Source organism: Xylocopa sonorina, chromosome 6 (assembly GCF_050948175.1).
Source record: "Xylocopa sonorina isolate GNS202 chromosome 6, iyXylSono1_principal, whole genome shotgun sequence".
NCBI classification, from domain to species: domain Eukaryota; kingdom Metazoa; phylum Arthropoda; class Insecta; order Hymenoptera; family Apidae; genus Xylocopa; species Xylocopa sonorina.
Window position 1 is genome coordinate 11,871,250 of NC_135198.1, and position 20,819 is coordinate 11,892,068.

The window sequence follows — 20,819 nt, forward strand, 5'->3', positions numbered from 1 at the left end:
AGACGCGCAGGTATGGCGAGGCGGATGGGAAGTGGAGCACCGAAAAGCTATTTCCGTTCGAGGGGGTTCCTATCGGGCCCGCGGAGCTACGAAATGACCGACTTAAGGAAGTTTTACTGCGAGACAAACCGGAAGTGATTCGGCTACGACCGAAACACTTCTTCCCACGTAGCGAAGGGGGAAGAAAGTTTAGCCCCCGCCAGTGCCGCGCGGCTTCCGCCTCGTTCCTTTTTGGCTGGGATTACGGGCCTCGGACGAACATCCATTCTCGTTTAACGCCTTTATTTACCGTCCGCTGCTTTTCCTTTTACCCCCTGCGCACCCTCCTTGCTATCTCCCTTCCTCTGAGTCTCGAATCCTCGGCCACACCGGCTGTGTCTTCCTCTTTTCTCCACCCCTCTCGCCCCGTCGCGTGGTTGTACATTTCTCTTTCGCCTTCTCGACTACCCTGTCCCATTTCGACTTCTGCCACCCCCTGCTCCTCTCGTTCGTTGATGCCGGATGCTCCGTCGAGACTGAAGAGGCAGTCGCTCGGCTTTTCTTTCCCTTTGCCTCGTTCTCTTTCTTTCTTTTTTCTCTTTTTCTTTTTCATCCGCCTTCTTTCGTTCGTGCTTCTTACCACGTTTGTTCGCCCGGTCGTTTAATTGCTCGAACGATTCTTCTGAAGCCCCTCCGTTGGTATTTGCCCCGACAATGATGGCGGTTTAATGGTACAGGATTGCCTCGAGTTTGCCGAAGAAGATTGCGGGGCTTATCGTTTTATAGACTAATATTCGACCCTGGTGGACGTTCTGGGGTGAGTCGACCGGTTTAAATAGAATAATCGTTCGAAAGTGTCGAATGTATCCAGTCCCATATCCGATCCGGTTGTCAAGCGGTTGATCGATCGATGGAGCGTCGGTTCGCGACGCGGCTTCTTCTTCGACGCGATTTAAATGCGCGAAATTCGAGCAGCGAACGAGCAATTGCTCGAAATAGAGCGTGGAGAAAATAAACAGTCGAAGATCAATCGCGTTCCTCCGCCAATTATACAACGAATCCCGATTCATGAAAGCGTCCGTGCCGCGATGCATATTCATCCGTTACGTCGCGCGTTATTCATTTATTATAATATATACCAGCCGTTAAATATTCCGCGCCGGAGAAAATGAAGCGGCCGAGCAACTGAAACAACAATCCCCACGAGCCTAGAGACCGGCTCTGTTCTACCTCGCGGATCGAACGATCGATCCGAGGGCGTCGTTGTTGCTGCTGCTCGCGTCGAGGATCGCGAGTTTCGGAACATCGACCGACAGAAGCGGAGAACGTTCGCCAGAACAGGATACGAGAGTCGAACGCGATCCAGAGGCAACGTTGGGGCTGAGATTGCACCCCTAGGAACCCCTGTACGATGCTCGTTGCGCGCGTTTTCTCTTGTGGCTCTGTGGAACGAGTGAATGAGCCAATTGGACGATACCAAGAGAAGCCAAGTAGAATAAGGCTTGGAGATTGATTTTGTTCGCGTGGTGTGATAGTGAGAAGAGCAGAAGCGATTTTTCAACTCAGATGTTTTGACTCGGTTAGAAAATATATTCTTTTTCTATCGTAAGACGAACAAACGAGACGTTCGAGAGTGAAGGGTTGAAGGTAGAAATCCATCGTCAAGTCGAATCGCGACCCTCTCGCGACTCACAGATTTGACCGGCATTTCCCCGACGTGCAGCCGAAAAATCTATAAATTTCACGCGCACGGGGCCGCGTACCGTCACGACCATTCGTCAGCGGACAGATTGCAGCGGGAGGGTTGAAGAGCGGCACTCCGGTGTCACCCGGGTCCACGCCACGCGCAATAAAGCCGCGAGCGATTTTTACGATCGAGGCTGGATCGCCATGACGGGGTAATTCACCTTTCAAGGCAATTCGCGCCGCGCTCAATACGTGCGTGCTCGTAAAAAAAAAGGAAAAAAAGTTCCCCACTCGCGTCTGCTCCCTCTCGAATCGTCGGACTAGGACGAAAACTGCAATCCTTTGCCTTCATCTTGCTCTGTTCTCCGTCTCATTGAATACTCCTCGCATTGTTTATCTTAAACGCTACATTCCACAGAAATTGTACAAACGAATTACTTTTAAGGATCATTGTTAAAGAACAATAGAACTCTCTTCTTTTCTGAGGAACCGTGCGCGATTGGTTGCAGATTGGTATCGTCGCCAGCGAGGCAGAACGAGGCAGCAAGCAGCAGTAGCGGCGCGACGCAACACCCTGCGACGTTCGCGGTGAGGGTGGGCACGATCGACGGCGTCGTGACGCATCATCTGCGCGCCGAGACGCGGAGGGACCTCGCAGCCTGGGCCAGGGCGATCGTTCAAGGCTGCCACGCGGCTGCCCACTCTTTACGCGAGTACACCGTTCGTGAGTGCAGTTTTTATTCAAAAACTTTGTCAAACGAGAGGGTACAGTTAAAAAGGAATTCCTATTTGATTCTAATCGCTGAGAAACGCGCGCAGGGGGTGGAAAATGGTTGGAGACGCGCATCTATCGAGAGAAAAGGGAACAGCGCCAGGATGCACCCCCAGATCGTGTCCGGTTGCTGCAGCGCCGTTCGCTTCGATGAATTTTAATTTCTTTTCACCGTCGACGTACGGCAATAATAAATCGAGATTAATGCCCGGCACCGGTAGTCGTCTTTTTGCTAGCGCGCGGCTACTCGTCGAACTCATCGATCATGAACCACCGCGCGGGATCCTCCTCGCTAGAAATATCGTCTCGTTCCTTTTGTCTGCCCGCCTCGTTTTCACCGGGGAATTCGTTTTTCGATTTACAATCGGTTGGTGTTAGGCGATCGAGCCTGGCTCTTTTTCCCTCTGCCTTTTTTTTTCTTTTTATTGAAGAGAGAATCGTCGATTTTTCATTTTAAGCGCCGGTTTAATTTTATTCGATTCAATCGCGGAACTACCCCCGTTAATTTAGCGTCGCGTCGATGGAAATGATTTTTATCCCCGCATTCTATCTCGATTGCGCTCTCGTCGAGGAATTCCTTTTTAATCGGCGCGATCGTCCACGCGCGACATTTCATTTTGATCGCGCTCGAATCGCGCGCGTACGATTAAGGTTCTCGTTGCGCGCAGGGTGCACGTGGCAGGGCAAGGCCTGTCAGCTGGTCGTCAACCACGAGGACGGTTTCGCACTGTACGCGGCTGGGACCAGAGGCGTGGGTGGCAACGGGGTCAGTCCTGGCTCACCGCCGACTCCACTCTGGAGAAGATCCTTCGACAAACTGAGAATGTCCGCGGACGACGGCGCGCGTCTACTGTGGCTCGACTTTGGCGGCGACGACGGCGAGATCGTGAGTGCCGCCGTCCATTTAAACCATCAATCCTTTGCCCATCCAGAAATTGTAAACTCTTGAACGTCCTCTCGAGGCTGATTTCCCAACACCCTCGAAGCCTTCGTTATCGAGTCGCTAAGAACAATCGGTACAACCCTCCTCGAGCCGGTGTTCCGCGCGAAGAAAGGAACCCTCTCGAGCGAAACCTGATTTCTTTTCGATTCTAACGAGTTCCACGTAGCGAGTGGAATGAAAAAGAGTAGAGGGGGGAATGGAAAGGAAGAAAAAAGGAAAAATTAGCCTCGGAACGTCTAGCTGCCGCTGACGTGTACGATAATGCCCCCGTGCGGGCGGGGGCGTCGCGATCGAGGAACGCGCCGGAGGAAGCATTGTGCGAACGGGAAAGAAGGCTTCCTTTCTTCCGGCGGGCGTGGTATTCAGAATTTTAATTGACTCCGCCTAGACTATCGAGATTATTATCTTCGACGAGCGGCGGGAGATATGGTGAAAAAGAGGGCTGTGCGCCGAGTAATCCCATTGTGCCCGTCACTTTGAAAGAGCCCTCGATGCCGTACCGCGATGCCGTGGAATACGTATTTTACATCTTTCCCAAACATCGTCGTTTCACCCCACCTCTCTCTCCTTTCTCTCTCTCTCTCTCTCTCTCTCTCTCTCTCTCTTTCTCTTTGCTACCGTTCAATGGCCATTCATAACGCTTCTGGCTCTCTGGAAAACGGTCCGGAACGAGCCGAGAAAGAGAGGTAGAGGGACGGAAAAAAGCATCGAGGGAGGAAAAATTTCTCGCGACAGACGTCTCGATGGAAAAATTATTCCGCGAATGGAGAATCCACAGGACCGTTCCTCCTCGGGGATTTTTTATTAACCGATCGGTCGCGAGACCGTCCCGCGCGGAAGAAAACAATAATCCATCGACGAGGGTATCGGTCCTCGTTTAATACGAGACGTCGTCGAGCTAAGTAAACGGGGCTTCCTTCCGGCTGGGTGCTCGCGCGAGCACCCATTCCTCCTCGCCGTTCGCAAGAATAAATAACGATTCAACCGTCCCAACGCGGCGTTAATTTTCCCTCTCGAAACTATATCTCTTTTATCACGAAAAAACGATCGTTTATTCGTTCTCCAGCTATGATCTCGTCGTACACAGACCTAAAATCCCCTCTACCCCTCTCTATTAACAACTCCACGTGTCGCAACTAATCTAACGAGATTCCCAATCGACGAAATTCCAGGAGCTGGACCTCGAGAGCTGTCCAAAGCCGATCGTGTTCGTCCTCCACAATTTCCTCTCTGCGAAGATCCATCGGCTCGGATTGACCGCATAGGGGTACGAGGGGGCCCCAACGGAGGCCCCCGACCTGCCGCCGCACACCACCAGGTCCGTCACCAGCGTCTTCCTCCACTGAGCCGCCGGCCAGGACGAGCTGGGACCGAGGCGGCCCAAGGGACGGACCACAGGATACCATTTGGAGTCAGCTCGACGGGCGATATCAGTCGGCTCGCGCTTCGATTTCCATCTGAACGTCTCGCGGTCATCCCCTTATCGTTCAGGACAGGACAGGATACGCTGTTCCGCCGTGTTTCTTCGTGTTTTAAGGAGACGAGGGGGTGGGGATTAACGGGAGAGAAAAGGGGTAGACAGAGGGAGGGGGGAGGGAGTGGTACCTTCGACGTGGCAGACGGGAAGAAAGTATCAAATTTATAGCCCTGGCGACGATCGATCGTCCACGTCGAAGCCATCCAACGATTTTCCAGGAGGGCGTTTAGCCGCGCGACGCAACAAGTAGGGCTAGAGGGGATGGAGGGGGTTGTGACGAGGGGGGGAGTCGTAACTAATCAACGCGCCTAAGTAACCGATTAAAAAAAGAAAAAAAAGATAACAAACGAAAAAGTAAAAAAAACAAACACTATCTACCTAAAAGTAAACGAAAAAAAAAACACGCTAAGTAACGAGAGAGGGTGAGATTGAGAGTGAACGAGAGAAAGAGAGAGAGAAAGAGAGAACGAGTGGATGTATTTAAAGAGAAAACAAGAGAACGAGCAAAGTAAATGGTGGGAGGGGGTTCGAAGATGCTCCGGGTCGAACGCTCGATTACGGAGAACACTAGCAAAAGCTAATCAATTACTGTCCAACCGCCGCCCGTTGGCTCTCGCTGAAGGATCGCCCGACCCTGGCCATCCGGAACTCTTCTGCTCTTTGTTCACCCGCTGAGGAAGACTGAGACTCCTCCATCTCTTGGGTATAAATAAAGAACGCCGCGAGAGGGGATGGGTCGCAGATAAGCGTTGGCAAAAGTTTCGTAACGTCCGACGGAAACGAGCTTTGAACAGCTCCCGTGGACGTTGATCCCCGCTCGACGCGGACGTCCTCTGATAGCCGAAACTTCCGTTTCTCTCCATTGGCGCGGATGATCCGCGACGCGAGTATCAGAGCTCGAAACGTCTCCACGGTTGCGTCGCGGAAGTTTCGCGACGTTTAAGGGATGGCGGAGCGGGTGCACGGAGGGCGAAGCCACCAGGGTCGAACACGCGAGCGACGGGCGAGCGTCAATAGTTGTTTTGTACGATTCGTATTCTTAACGCGAATAAGTGTAAGATGCCAAGAAAAGAAGAAAAAAGAAAAAAGAAAAGAAAAAAAAATACGTCGATGTGTATACTGGTAGCCGTGATTCCGCGCGATTACTCTTCCTCCTCGCGGAGATAACTCGTGGAACGGTACTCGCTTCCATTCTTCGCTTCCGCCGTTTAAACGACCCCGTCGGAACTTGCTCTCGGATCGTTCTCGGATCCCCCAGCGAAAGTTTCCTCGTTTCTGTCCCGCAACAAACCGTACGTATATACTTTCGGATACTTTGAATTTCATTCGGGCCGGCGTCCGATCGGGGCTGAAACTTCCTCGTTTAACTCGTCGCTTCGTCCAGTAGGCCGATATCTTCCATAAAGCTGTTCGATTCGAGCCCTCCCCCGTCGAAGTTCCAGCTGGAAAGTTCCGGCGACCGCTCGAACTGTAAATAAGCCGTCGTTGTAAACCGAACCGCCGCCAGCTACCCGGTTCGCTGGCCGTTATCCAGAGAGATCCTTCGCGAGAACGGGGCGAGGTGTCTCGACGAGGGTGTCGAAAGAGGACGCGAGAAAACGGCTCTCGTCTCGTAGCTGTCTCGAATCCTCCCGAGTTATCCCGCGGGCAAGTGGTGCGAGCCGACGCGTGGCGCGACGGAGTGATTCGCGAGGTTATCGTCGCGTGCGTTAGATCGGAGCCATCCCTTTTCGTCGGTTCTACAAGCCTTGGAGAAGAGTTGCGCGGTGTCGGGAGAGGGCGATGATAAAACGAGCATTCGACTTTAAGTAGAACGTATCAACGAATCCGCGTACCATTGATCGTGTCCGTTTCGTCGTCCGTTTCCCAGCTTCCTTTCGCGGTGGTTAAGCAAAACGGGGGTGTCTTTCGTTGCTTGCGATCCGTCACTCGAGATTGTATATAAATTAGTCGATTTGTTGGACGATCGGAGGTTCGTCGCATCGAGAATGATGAGTAGAACGAGTCCGTCTGCTGGGTTGTTTCGAAGCGTTAATTACGTTCACCGCTGCTGCGTCGCGTGTTATTGGTAGCATTTTATTGGTACATCCACGGATGGTCCATGGTTCAGACTACTTTCCTCTGCTGGTCCACCGTCGAATCTCGCCGCAACAATTTCGCACGGGACCATTTCTGGCAAGCTTGGCTCGCGACGGCAGTGGTGAACGCGTTTAATGTACATTGTAATTCATCAAGGGGGTTAACGCGGGAACGTTTCAACACGAGCGACTGCCCGCTCGATTCGCGACGATTATCGTTTAATAAACAGCGTGATCGTCAACGAGATGGTAACGAGCACGGCGAACAAACCGCCGGTGCTCATCGAGGCGAGTATAAAACCGAGCGGCCCCGCGTTCGACTGGTTAAAAGCGGCCGCCAGGCAGACGTCGCCGTTCGCCAGGGGGTGGAGAACGAGCCGCGTTACCCGGTAATTGCCACGCGATTAAAAACAATTCGACCCAGTTTTTACCGCAATTTCGCGGCCATTACCCAAATTGGCGCGAGCGTGGGAGCGGAATTTTCGCGGGGACGATCCGCCAACGGTTCGAGGGGAGGTGGTGGTGGCTCGCTTTGACGGGCCGTCGAAAAACGGGCGCAAAGAGAACGCCGTTGAGCGATATTATAAATGAGCCTCTGCCACGAAATAATGCGAACGAGATAGGCGCGCGATATTCGTCTCGTCGAATCGATCTCGCGTAATCGCGTGGATAGAAAAAGCTGCGAGATGAATCGATCGAGGATTTTTTAGGGGGGACGCCGCGAAAGGAGGAAACGGCAGGCGCAGCGTCGAAACGCGAAGCGCGAGGACAAATTCGGAACATCGACGTCTGATTAATAATTCTGTTTCGAAAGGACTCGCGCGTGAACTGTGTATTTTTCTAATGATTTTAGGTCGCGACTGAATTCGCGGTCGCGGCTCGATTTCCGTTCTTCTTCTCCTTCTTCGTATTCGGTTCCCATTTTCGTTTCGTTTTTCTTCCCTCTATTCAATCGTTGCTCCCGGTACGTCGTTAGAGGAAGGAACTAAGTAAAAGGAACGGGACACACGGTCCACCTGCGTTTTCATTTCTCTCTAGACTTAAGAGAACGTTAACGTGTATATCTATGAGTTACCAAATAAATGAGACCGGTTAGAAGATTGGGTGGCATCGATCATATCCCTGCCTGCATCTCCATTCGTGATCGATCGAACCTTGCGTTTAGCATGTACATTTGCAGGATTTTCAGTCTGCCAATTGGAGTCTGCTGGAATTGGACTTTGCGGTGAGTAGCCAATAATTAACGATAATAATTCCTCGCGATAACAACGTGGAACCCTTTTTCAAACGCGAGACTTAGAGCGTCGTATTACCCAAGAATCGCGCGCCATGGAAATTCAGAACTAATTCGAATCTAATTTCTGGTACGCGAGATGAACCTGCTGGAATATACGATTTAACACCCCTCGAGCGGTAAAGGGTTAATTTTACGTGCAAATATACTTTTCTCGTCCCTTGACTAGACGTCAGAGAATGTTTCGCGCGTACAAGCGCGAACCGTTCTACACCTCGAGCATTCACATCGACGAGCGCGTAGTCGGCGGCGAATTCGAGAGGAATCGCGGCGAGGGGCGGTCTAGACGCGGCAGCGGCGAGAAACTTTCCCAAGACTTTGTCATTTTTATCGGCGAACCCGATATCCAAGCCACGGTGATTGGCTCGCGAAACTTTTCTGATCTGTCTCCCTGTCCGCTTTCCACCGTTTCATCCTCCAGGCGTCTTCCAACCCTCCGACCCTCGCGTCCCGCTGCTTTCCGCTCGAAATCCCGCCGCGCGTAAATCACGCGGACGCCGCTAGACACCCGTTGTGTATCGAGTCAGTCGTTTCTCGCGCGTGAACCGCCTTTTTTCCCTTAAACAATTTTAATTAGATAGATGATCTGATTTTTGTTAAACGAGTCTTCTCTGTGTTATAGATACGTAAGGAGGGCATACTCTTTGATGGATCAGCTTCGTTTCGATGATACGTTTAAAGAGGGACGAAGAGGAGGCGCAGGAGGATGCATCAGGAGGAGAAGAGAGAAGAGGGAAGAGGACAGTGTTATATTATTTACTCTGCGTTACTTATATATCATTTTCTATCGAGTTATTGTATTTTTCAATAGAATATACTTTAGTTTCTTTTAATTTTACACTGTTGGAAGATATATTATGTTACAAGTATGTGTATGAGTGTAAGATGAAGTTTAATTGTAATATGTTGTATATTTTATTGCTTTTATTAAATAAATTGGTTATTTAAAGAGAATATAATGTGTTAGATCATTTACCTTTAATTCAAACCTATTCCAATCCCTTTTCCCTGTCATTTATCATACATTAGAATAAGATAGTTTAAAATTTCGCGATCAACCGGAAGTGACGTCAATTCCAGGAATTACGAATACCTCCTCGCCTATCATGTTCTCCTGATACAAAGTCGAATTTTCGGATTTTCGAGCGAAAAATTGAGAATTCTTCCATATGATGACGTCATTGGAAATATCGGCGATTCCTGGAATTCTTGATGACGTCATTTCCAAGAAGTGGCACTATTCGGATACCTCCTCATATGTTATGTTCTCCTGTTACAAAGTCGGATTTTCAAGATTTTGCTCGAAAAATCGGCAATGTATCAGGAGAACATGACGTCACAGGAGGTATCCGAATAGTGCCACTTCTTGGAAATGACGTCATCGAGAATTCCAGGAATTTCGTCGTTTCCTGGAAGTGACGTCATTTTCCTAGAAGTGGCGCGCATACCTCCTCACCACTTATGTTCTCCTGATACAAAGTCGATTTTTGGAAACTTTGGTCGAAAAATCGACAATGTATCAGGAGAACATGACGTCACAGGAGGTATCCGAATAGTGCCAGTTCTTGGAAATGACGTCATCGAGAATTCCAGGAATCGCCGATATTTCCAATGACGTCATCATATGGAAGAATTCTCAATTTTTCGCTCGAAAATCCGAAAATTCGACTTTGTATCAGGAGAACATGATAGGCGAGGAGGTATTCGCAATTCCTGGAATTGACGTCACTTCCGGTTGTCCGCGAAATTTTTAAAGATCTGACTGCCAATTTAACTTAAATCTAGTATTAACATGATCAGGACTATTTTTTACGAGTTTTTTCTCGTTTATGGATTGGGATTGGCACTGTTAGGGATGGTTAGACTGGTCATTCAATGACTAAACAGTCAATTAACAATAATTAAACGTTTATTAAACCTTTATAACAATGTACAAAGTGCACTGGTATCGCTACCAGCGAAATCTTATAAATTATTCATATAAACCCATTTACAATACTTCTTACAACTAAAGCTTATGCTAATTTACAATATAAATGCTTGGAACGATGTATAGTATCGATTAAAAATAAAAATTCCTTCTGCTAAGTATTCTTTCTGCTTGTGTAAACCTCCAGGAGCGAGAAGTCCTGCGCTTCGATTCCTCAAATCCTCGTCCACTGCGTCCACTGCAATCCGCGAGGCTCGATCGTTCTGATAATTAACTCTGGAACCTGGAACTTTGATCCTGGCAAAGAGATGATGCGTCCGCGTATCCTGCGCGTGGTATTGTAAAGCTGGACCAATTATACGGGCGTGGAAACGAAACAGCATCGAGCTAAGTTCAAGACTATCGTTCCCCGCGTATCGCGTTGATGGTTGCCCGCGGAAACGAGATGAGAATCGGAGTCACATCGTTTAAAAAAAAAAGAAAAAAAAAAGGAGCAGCTTCCATCAGCACCATTTGAAACGAGAAACGCGGAACGAGATCAGAGAGGCTTCATTGTTTTCCTCTGACGGCTCTATTATCCGTCGTTAAAACCGCACGTCTCTCCCGCTCGGTTGTTTCGTTCCCCGGATGTTGGTCGTTACCAACGCTGATTTTAACGAGACCAGCTTTTCGGGTGGCGGCAACGTTCGAATTAGAGCTTGTAACGCCGACTCGGATTTGATATAGTCCAACGAATCGACGATACAGAGTTAACGAAGTTCGCGGTTGCTTCGATCTCGACGGAAAAGGGCGCAAAGTGACTCGAGTTTCGAGGCAACTCCTTCTCGCGGTTCCTTTCTATTTTATTTCGATTATAAATTAATTCGCAGCTGTCCTGAGAGACGATGATTCTTCGAAATGAAACTCTGATGCAACGACTAATATCGTATGTCGCAAGGAAATATAAGAAATCAAAGGTCGCGCGTTTAAAAATCACCGTGGGGGTTCGAACACCCCCGCTAATTGAAAACCAGCTCGTGCAAAGGGAAATTCTATGCGGCGTATCGAGAGGAGGACGATAACTCGCGAAACTAGCCGGCAGTGGGCCCAGGATATTTACAACGTGCCGCTTTGCGATAACGCAACCCCTTCATTTCACAGCCAAGCTCGTTCCATTCCTCCGGGCCACCCCCTAATCCCAGCGCCACGCCTCGAATCGAGCCAGAGAATGTTTGGAAGATTATAAAAACCGAGGGGTAACAGCCGCGTATAATTCACCATTGTTATCCAGCATCACGGAAGACCGTAATGATACGTTCGCTCCATAGAATTTCACCCACCGCCGCCCTCTATTTCACCACCGAAAACGACAACCCCGCGCGCAATTACACCACGCTGGTCTACGTCGTGTGTGTACCCTGAAAATAATCAATTTCTCCGTACACCTGGGAGCAGACTTTACATCCAAAGGATGTAATATCCTCTTATCGTTAAATCAATTATTTATACTTCGTGCGTTATCTGGAAGATCGTCTGGGGCCCTCGATTTTAAATTAAAATTGATACCACGGAAGAAAGTGGAGGGAGAAGAACAATAGGGATGTTAATTACTTGCACGATTTCTGATTGTCGTAATTGAACGCGAGCGTATCGACGATCGCAACCCCTGTGTTACACAATGGTGGGAGAGGGGTTGCAATTCGAGGAGCCAATGCACAGGAAGTCCCATGCTTCTTCCGCGGCGTGTTTCGCGGCAATTTAACAGCGAAACCTGCCAGTGAGAATAATGGTAACGATACGAGGGGCGTTGAAACGAATCGCGGGGATGCAGGATCGCGAGAAACGACGTCCTCGCGGGCTACGCGATCTCAGGTGGGTAGCAGAGGTCCGTGCTCGAGCGTATGAATAATGGAAACGATAATGGTTCGATGGAACTCCGCGCTTCTAATTGGGATAATAGATTTTCGATTAGAATCGGATATGCAATTTTCCGCGGGCCCTCGCCCCGCCGCCGCCGCTCTGTTTTAATAATTCAGCTCGATCGGGGATGGAAAGTGGCCCAATTTGCGCGCGGAAAGTGCCGGCCCCAAATAAGCCCAGTAACTTTCAACCTCGCCTCGAACAACGAAAGTCTTTCGACCTTCCGACTCCCCTCGTTTTTATTGCGCCCGATAATGAGCGAGAATCGAACGTTTATTAAAACGGAATTAGAGGGAATTTTCCCGAGAATCAGCGATTCCAGGTAATAGCAGCCCCATTTAGGTAGCCGCGCGCTATCGTTCCGTTCCAGCGACGCGGATAAATCGCAGCGAATTTCTATCATAACGGAGTTTTAATGCGGTTGGAATAAAAAAAAATTGCAGTTTTGTCAGGTTCGAGGGACGACGGATCCCCCCGCTACACGGGGCGAACAAAAAAACTGGAAATCTCGCCCGATAATAATCCCATTTCGAGCGACCGTTCGACGCTCCCGATCGCCTGAATGAATTGTAATAAAATAAATTCGCCAGCCCAGATATATTCGAATGTAACCGGAATAAAAGTTCCTCTAATCCCGGTAATAATAATCCCGTTTGATCCTGGCGCGCGCACCCTCGGCTCCTCGATCAATTCCCGACGTTCGTTTCACGCGCATCCTATCAGAGGGGAACGGCGGATCGCGCGGTTTTACGCGAGGCTTTCCAGAAAAGGTGATCGACCGACGGTTTCCGGGCTTTGCCTTGACTGGCGATGCTCCGAGCGCGATAATTCCCGCGCTTTTTTGCCGTCCACGCCAGCACGAACCCACCATCGGCAAGAAACGTTCGATCGAAATGCAAATCCGTCTCGGCTATCTCGGTTATACCCGGTGCTCGCGTAATTTTCATCTGACGAAGATTCCTCCCTATCGATGCCTGATCTATGGCCCTTCCGTAACCGGGATATCGGGACCGGAACTCGTCGAGCGCGTCGATGGGAAACGACTTGTTTGCACGCGCGCGGATAACATCGCGGAGATACCCGCGAAAGTCGAGAGGAATCTCGCTCGCCACCTTTCGAACTCGAAACGCAACGAGTCGCTCTTTGGAAAATGAAATCCGTTCGTAGTTAAAAGCGATCGTCTTAGGTTCGTCTTGAAGATCGTGGGATTTCCTTTCGCACTTTAGGAAACGAGCGCTCGAGAGCCGTCGCGATCGGGTTCCTAGTCGAATTCGAGGTGTACGAAACCAGGATAAAAGAGCAATTTTCACGGTGGAGGGTGGGTCCACGGGGACTCGTTATTTAATCGTTAAAGATACGGCGATGAGGCATGCAACGTTTCATGCGCGGATCCGATAAATTTCCCTTGTACAACCGCGAAACGAAATTTCGTACGATACAGACGAAAAGTTTGCACACGTAATTTTCTGCTAGTTTTCCTCTTAACGAGGGCTAAACGCCGCGACTCTGTCCGGCGAGCGAGAACCACCCCTTTCAACGGGAGGATCGAAAGAACGAACGCTATCGAAGACGAGGGGCGATAAAAGCGTGGCCATCGAACCGACGCGTGATAATAATCGTAACGAGAGAGGCCAACGGTGGTTCGAAGCCAGATATATATTTTGCTGACAGAGAGAGAGAGAGAGAGAGAGAGGACAGTGCGGTCGATTGAAATGCAAATCGAGACTCACCGGAAGTTATTTCGGTGCACGCGTCGCTCCGTTACAACGCTCAAAATTCGATCTGTTTCCTTCTCCCACGAGGGTGTGCGTCCCGTGGCGCAAACAGCTCGTTGCCAGCCGGCGGAGAGGAAAAAATCTCGTTGTCGAACCGGTTGCCTCTTCCGGTTACACCACCGTGCGCCTCTAATTTCGTTCGCCTGTATACCGCCACCGCGATTTCAACCCTTGACACTTCCGAAACACCAGCGAAACGTTCGATCTTTAATCAGAGACCAAGCCTTGCACGTTCGCGTAAACCGTTTCGATTAAAATATAAATACCTTCAGCCGCAGTCACTCGGAAGGGGAGCGGTTGGGTTATTTCCCGATGTTCCCAGAGGCAGCGGCAGCTCTCCTTCGGGACGCGACCGCGCTCGAAACATCGGCCGCGCGCGCGGAATTTTAATACCCCCCATGTTTGGAATTTTAATATTTCTTCGGCTCCTGTCGCGGTTCCGTAATCTTATGGAAATCGCGCGCGGGGGGTTTTTCCGGATTAATAATCTCCGTAAGTTTCCCGGGACACGGACCTGGGGGCTGGCGAATCTTTTACTCCGCGGCGGAGTCCCCCGGTGATTAAGCTCCGCCGCGAAGGGGATTATTACGGAAACGTTGAACGAGACGGTGGCCCAGGGGATCGTTGGACTTTTAATTAAAGGCTTCGATTGTTTATACTTCTACCGCGGCTGCTGAACGATTTTTAATCCGCCACGGAAACAGAGGGAACGCGAACGAGCAGCCGTCCCCGCGGTGCTCGCCGTACTCGTTTCTCATCGACGCGCGGAGATTTTCCTTATCGCGTGGCGGCAGACCAGAGAGGACCGCCGCGAATCCGCTCGCGGTTATCGACAATATCTCGCAGGGAAACGTGCGAAAGAAGGTACCCTCGACCGGATGAAATTTAATATTCGCGATATTGTGGCTGGTGGTTTTTCGAGTCGCGCGCGACACCCAACCCCATCGCCAGCGGCGCCACCCCCGTTGTTTCTACGCCGATCGATCCCCTCTGGGCTAGCTCCAGGAGAATCCTCCGCTTCATAGAAAGTTTCGCTTTTCTCGAAAAGCGCGATATTACAAGTTTCTACGAACAAGAGTATTCACTGGGTCGAACCGACGCGAGCTCGTCGCGCGCAAGGTTTATATTCAGGCGGCAACAAATTCCTGTTTGCGAATATTTCTCTCACGTTGGTAGGATAATTAGAAGTGAACTCGCGGCGTTTGTAAAACGCGCGATAAAGCTTCTGCGAGGCTGCGGAAAAAGAAGGAGAGGAAAAAGAGAGGAGGGAAACGAACCGTGGCGCGCCTTGACAAATTCTCTTCACCCTTCCTCATATTTTCCCACGCCAGGGCGGCCCCGAAATCCAACGTGGTCCTCAACCCGCCGTCCATCACTCACGCGGCTGGTCGATGGTGACTTTTCCATATAATTCAGCGCCGGCGGAAATTCCGGCGTCGGATTTATTTCCCGACCGTGTGCGCCGCCGTTCCCCGCCTGGTCGCTCGAAATTTCATTAGCCCGCGGACACGAAAGTGTTACGTTGTCGCCGCCATCTCGCGCGCTTTGTATAATTCACGAGGAACCGCGGCTGCCACAAAGGCGGCCGTCCCACCCCCGCGCCCCGCCAGGGATTCATCATTTAACAGAATCTATTTTGTTCATTATCCGACACCGGCTTCCGCCAGGTGTCCGCTCATTTATTTTCGACTCCGCCAACGATCCCCCATTCACGCCTAATTATGAATGTTACGCTAATAATTCACCGCGTCTTCGTGCCCCGTCATTGTTACCCCGAGCCTCGAAATTGCGCGATGCGAATAAACGCATACGTGCATCGAGAATCAGGGGACATTCTTTCGCAAATCGCGTTGCTGCCTCGAATTCAAAGAAAAATATGCTCACCCGCGCGTCCGACTTCCGATTCGAGTGGCGAACTTCGGATTAATTAGGTTGCATTATCATTCCAGTCGACGGTTCCTCGAACAGCGGGACCAATTGGGGTTAATTGAATAATTCCAAGTTATTCTCGTCAACCTCTACAGTCGCGATAATTATCCCACGCCGTGCTGATCACCCTCGACGCTTATCACTGGACTGCAAATGTCGCACAATAGTAGAATACCCTCTACTCTCACCTCGCGCCACATTCCTCCAAGAGTTACCTTCGATTATATTCATAAATATATGAATTTGCATAACCGCCAAGTAGTTCGTCGGACCGATCGTCCCACTCTCCGCTATTTTTCCTGGCGAACGTGAAGCTTGCGGACATAGACGACGCCAGGGTTGACGCGAAACAAGAGGGAAATTTCGCAATTGACGCATACCTCGCGCTCGAACGGCTCGTTTCCGGGACGCGTCTGACGGCGAAGAATTCTTATTCGCCGGTTTCGCTCGCGGTGGGCATTCCACCGCGGCTGTAACCGCGCCGGAAACGTGCCACGGGGGGCTGCCCGCTTCCTGTCGTTAAACGTCGAACGCCGCGGGAGAAAATTAAATCCGTGGTGTGGTGTGAAGGGGTGCGATTCGAAGGACGTGATTCCAGGGACCGCGAGTCGCTGAGGGAAAAGCTGGGGCCGCGAAGTAGGACAGTAGGTCTTCGCGATGTAGAGCATTGTGCCTGGATCTTTGTTAACGAATGGAGAACGCAGGGCTACTGGTTACAATGGACGATGGCAGAAGTTTGTTGCTGGCTGAAGTCAGAGAAGCACCGTTCCGCGCGGTTTCTTCCGATTCTTCTCCTCGCTTCTGGGATTTCCCCGACTCCAGATATTCCGGGACACTCCCCGGGGATATTAAACACGTCCGTCTCCTTGAAAATCGAATAAAATCTGAAATCGTCTGCTGTATGAACTATTTGAACGGGACTGGATTATGTACAATTGCTTAATCACGAGCGTGTTCATATTTAATCCCTCGTCCTAGGATCGCGTGTCTATTCGCGGCGCGGATTACGGACCGCGTGAAATATAAATACCCCGTACGGTTTAAATAGAATTGAATTTGAAGCGGATTAAATCGCAGACGGGGGATCGAGAATAAAATAATAACGGCGAGTGGTTAATTAATCGTAAACTCTCACGATCTATCGCGTGATCGTTAACGTCGTACCACCGCCTCTCCAGTCCTCTCTCTCTCTCTCTCTCTCTCTCGAGTGGCTCTCGACTATCGAAACGAACTCGTCCTGCGTCGTTCGCAACCCCCGCCGAAAACGTGTCCGTTCGCCGAGTAATTAGCCAAATTCCTGTCCACGGGCGACGCCGGATCAAACGGCGACGCGAAACGGCGGAATCCAGCCGGGCGTAAGCGAGTCGACAGAGTTACATAAATTCTGCTCGGCCAGCGACCGGGACAATGTTAATTAAAAGCTAATTAACACCGGATCGGCCGCGGCGCTCGTTAATGCGGACGCGAGTCGCGCGATACAACCCCTGGCGGACGTTACGAGGGACCAGACGGTGGAACTCGTCGCGAGCCACGCGTGCCGGTCCCACGTGCACGACCGTCGTAGTCACGTGCGGGATCGAACGAGATCGATGGCGCCGCGATAACTTCACCCCTTTCACGGCTGGCGAAACCGTTCCTCGAGGAAATTGTTGCGACGGAATCTCGGATTAAACGGCTGATAAAGGGAGACCCTCGTACGAGGGAATTTCGTTTCGCAGAGCAGAGAAGTTGCGTCGCAGCCTGTCCGATGGCGACGACGACGACGACATTCTTTTCTAATCGCGAAGGAACTTTAAAGGGCTTCGCGTTGTATAATGTATCGTGGCGTGAGGATCGATAAGACGATGGAGAGCGGGATGCTGTTTATTATCATCTGTTGAGGACGCTTATATTTTATTCAAAAATATCTCGACGCGCTTACAGCTACCTCTATGCGCATGCATCGGCTCCGCGTATCTGTATGCCGCGCAACACTCGGCGTAGACCACTACTCGTATGTACATATTTCTCGAGACGCTGAAAGGCGACTCGCTCGCCAAGTTTCACCCAGCGATGGGCGCTTATCGTTTCTAACCGAACGAGTTCCGCGTGTATCTACAAAGCGCCGCTCACTCTGCCTTCTATCCCACTCTGGCTATCCCGACTATCGATGCTGGAACTGTCGCGCGTTTATGATTACCGCGATAATTATTGGGTTACCTGTCGACTAAGCCTATCCTACAGAGCTACTGTCGAGCTGTCTTACGAAATCGATACTCTCGATCGTTATGATACATGGTACAGCCGTGCGCGCAGCGAAACCGCCGAATCTCGTCCCAGAAATCGATACCCGTTGGGAATCGACGATCGATCGTTTCCACGACGAGACTCGGACGCTCCGCCGTGGCCACCGTGATTTCTCTCGAGAAATTGGCACTAAGAATTCAAAGACAGACGAAGGAATACTGTTGGTACATATTCTCTAACCCCAGACCTTACAACGCAACCGCGACACGTTCAGTCTGCACGACGGGGGGTTGCGACTCACGCTCGAGAGGGTTCTCCAAAAGGTCGCAGATTGAACGTGTCGAGTTGGAGTCTCGCCTATGCAAAATGATCCGTTCAGTTTGCTATCAATTCGAGATCCTCGAAGGGCCCAAACGAAACGCTCGCGGATTCGCGTGAGTTAATCTCTCGAGGACCTCGAGCTGCTTAACATCCCTCGTTACGAGCAAGGGTGAAGTTTCATCTCTCAACTGTTAAATTTTTACGTATCTTAAAAAGTGAAGAAGAGAGAGAGTAATCTGAATCCAGAATCGTGCAGGCGAGAGCTCAAGGATTCCCAGATACGTCCTAATCGTTCAGTCCAGGGTGGATCACCGCGCGATCGTGTATCGCGCTCGTTAAATCTACCCGTACACGCGCCGGATCAGCCCGTTTTATCGGCTAACACGCTTACTAATTCGAATACGCGTGTACTTATCTACATGGAAGACGAACGTGGCCCGCGACGGGCGGTGAACAGCCACCCGCGCGGAAGGTGCGAGGGAGACGGGACGCGTCTCGAACGAGCGATAAGCAACGGTGTACCGACTTCCGCGTGAAACTCGCCCAACGACCGGTGTAATTAATTAAAGGACAAAGTTCACTGTCCCAGCCGCGCTTCTAATTCTAGTCTTATCGGCGCTCCCTCGCCGCTCGTACGACTCCGCCGCGCGAGCGTTCCTACACCGATTTCTCCTCGCCTCGCTTTCAGAACGTACATCCGCGCGGTTGGACAGGTAATTTCGTAATTTACAAGGAAAAGGGAAACGAGTTTTCGGAGAGGTTTTAATAAATTAGAGGGAACAGCGAGTAGAGAGTCTCGCGATACTTGAGATGGGGTTGGGAAAATGGAGTATCGGATAGTTAGACGTGCCAGTTTGCGGTAAAACAATTTTTCGTCTTCTCTCGTCGATGCTTGAGTAAACGTCGCGATTTGCAGACGCAACAAAATTGTCTCTACCCTTTCGAGAATTATATCTTTGCGTTCTTTTTCTTTTTGTTTTTTATCAAAATAACGCGCGGCTGTCGCTTGCCACTAGCCAGACGAGCGGAGGAACGAAATTGTAACCGAAAGTCCCTCCCGGATAACAACGTCTCGAAGGTGGTATCTCTCAAGGACCGCGATCCGTTTGTTTTCCATCAGCCGGTTGTTTTTACCCGCAGGGGATGATTCTTGGGGAAAGAGCGCGAAAGATGTAGGAAAAGAATATATCGGGGCGGATAGGACGTCAGCATAATGGCGGATTACCGTTGGAATGAGTATAATAAAGGGAAAAAGGAAGGGAATCGCAGATGGAACGTATATCCGACTCTGTTCGACTCGTTCTTTTAAATTAGAAAGAAGGGCGCGCGTGCTGCGATTGTTACAGCCCCCCCTATTTATCTTCTGTCCACCAATCTGTGCGGGATCCACGGGCGGGAAATTTTTTCTAGTAATCCTGATATACGTGGAAATTAGAGAACTGGTAGAATTAAGTTAAAAATGGCGTCGTACGAGGGACGAGGCGGTACGAAAATAAATAACGCGTTCAGACGTTAATATTACAGGGCTTCAGCTCCATGAACTGATAGGGCACGTGCAGAGTGGTGTTGTTGTGCTCCACTATCAGGTGACCACGCCTGGGAGACGCTCCCACAACCAGAACCGTTTCACCCTTCAGAAGGACCACCTCCCCTTCGCCCTCTTCTGAAAGAACAATAACACTGCCCGTATTTGGGAAAGAACACCAGATGCCTAACGCTGTACGAATCCAACAACGGTTAACCAAACATCGAAACCCTCGATTTAAATAAACCATCCAGCCAATTTTTCAAGCCAGAGAATATCCCCGACGCGATAGTCTCCGATGATCCTTCAATTTCCAAGTTTAACAAGATCCGTCGCGTACAACAGGGACGACGGTGTCCTTACCTGGGAAGGGCATCTTCATGATCCTCGTCTGCGGATAGCCCAACTTCGTGTTTCCAGTCACGGTGTATGATCTGCTGGGCGGGACTGGGGGCGGTCGTTCCTGGAACAAAGTTCCAAACACCTCCTATTTCGTTTCACGACTCGAAGTCGCGACTTTACAACGAGGGGTATGTCTCTATGGAGACGGGGTAACTTCGCTCACCAAATCGAGCCCGAACAGAGTGCACGTTTGCTGGATCATCTTCTGATCTGCACATTTCTCGGACGGGTCGGGGGGTGGCGTGCCAGCTATCGGTTGTGGCCTCGGTCGTGTCCCAGTGCCAGCGCCCGTCCCGGTGGTCACGTTCCTCTGGACGGTCCCGGATGTCGGCTGCCCAGGCTTTTTCTGCCCCATCACGGACGTCACGCCTATGGTGGTTTTTCTCAGCGGCCATCTTCTTCGCACTCGCCACCCTCTCCACGTGGCCTGATAATCAACAAACGAATCTCTCTTCTATCCTTCTTTCTTAAGACCAAAACAAATTTTTCTGTAAAAATACGATCTAATCGACTGATCGGTGGTAGTCGATTGAAAATTAAGGCGATCTCGTAAATTCTAAAAATTCTAGGATACGTAGATGCT

General features: G+C 50.4%; 2 protein-coding genes across 4 annotated transcripts in view; one reads left to right on the top strand and one right to left on the bottom strand.

Moving 5' to 3' along the window:
- Positions 1-4,781, top strand: part of Syn1 (Syntrophin-like 1) — a 255,869-nt gene extending 251,088 nt beyond the window's left edge. For both annotated transcript variants that reach the window (XM_076896191.1, XM_076896190.1), the window contains exons 6-8: positions 2,175-2,389; positions 3,106-3,323; positions 4,553-4,781. In XM_076896191.1, coding sequence (XP_076752306.1) covers positions 2,175-2,389; positions 3,106-3,323; positions 4,553-4,645 — 526 coding nt within the window. In that variant the 3' untranslated portion in view covers positions 4,646-4,781. The remainder of the gene's footprint in view (positions 1-2,174; positions 2,390-3,105; positions 3,324-4,552) is intronic.
- Positions 4,782-19,312: 14,531 nt separating this feature from the next.
- The window catches only part of Dachs (unconventional myosin-IXb-like dachs), a 44,023-nt gene continuing 42,516 nt past the window's right edge, over positions 19,313-20,819 (bottom strand). Inside the window, exons 15-17 of one of the 2 annotated variants that reach the window (XM_076896154.1) lie at positions 20,400-20,663; positions 20,198-20,297; positions 19,313-19,972 (exon numbers count right to left, since the gene is read on the bottom strand). In XM_076896154.1, the coding sequence (XP_076752269.1) occupies positions 19,815-19,972; positions 20,198-20,297; positions 20,400-20,663 (522 nt within the window). In that variant the 3' untranslated portion in view covers positions 19,313-19,814. The remainder of the gene's footprint in view (positions 19,973-20,197; positions 20,298-20,399; positions 20,664-20,819) is intronic. The other variant, XM_076896155.1, reaches the window with a different exon arrangement.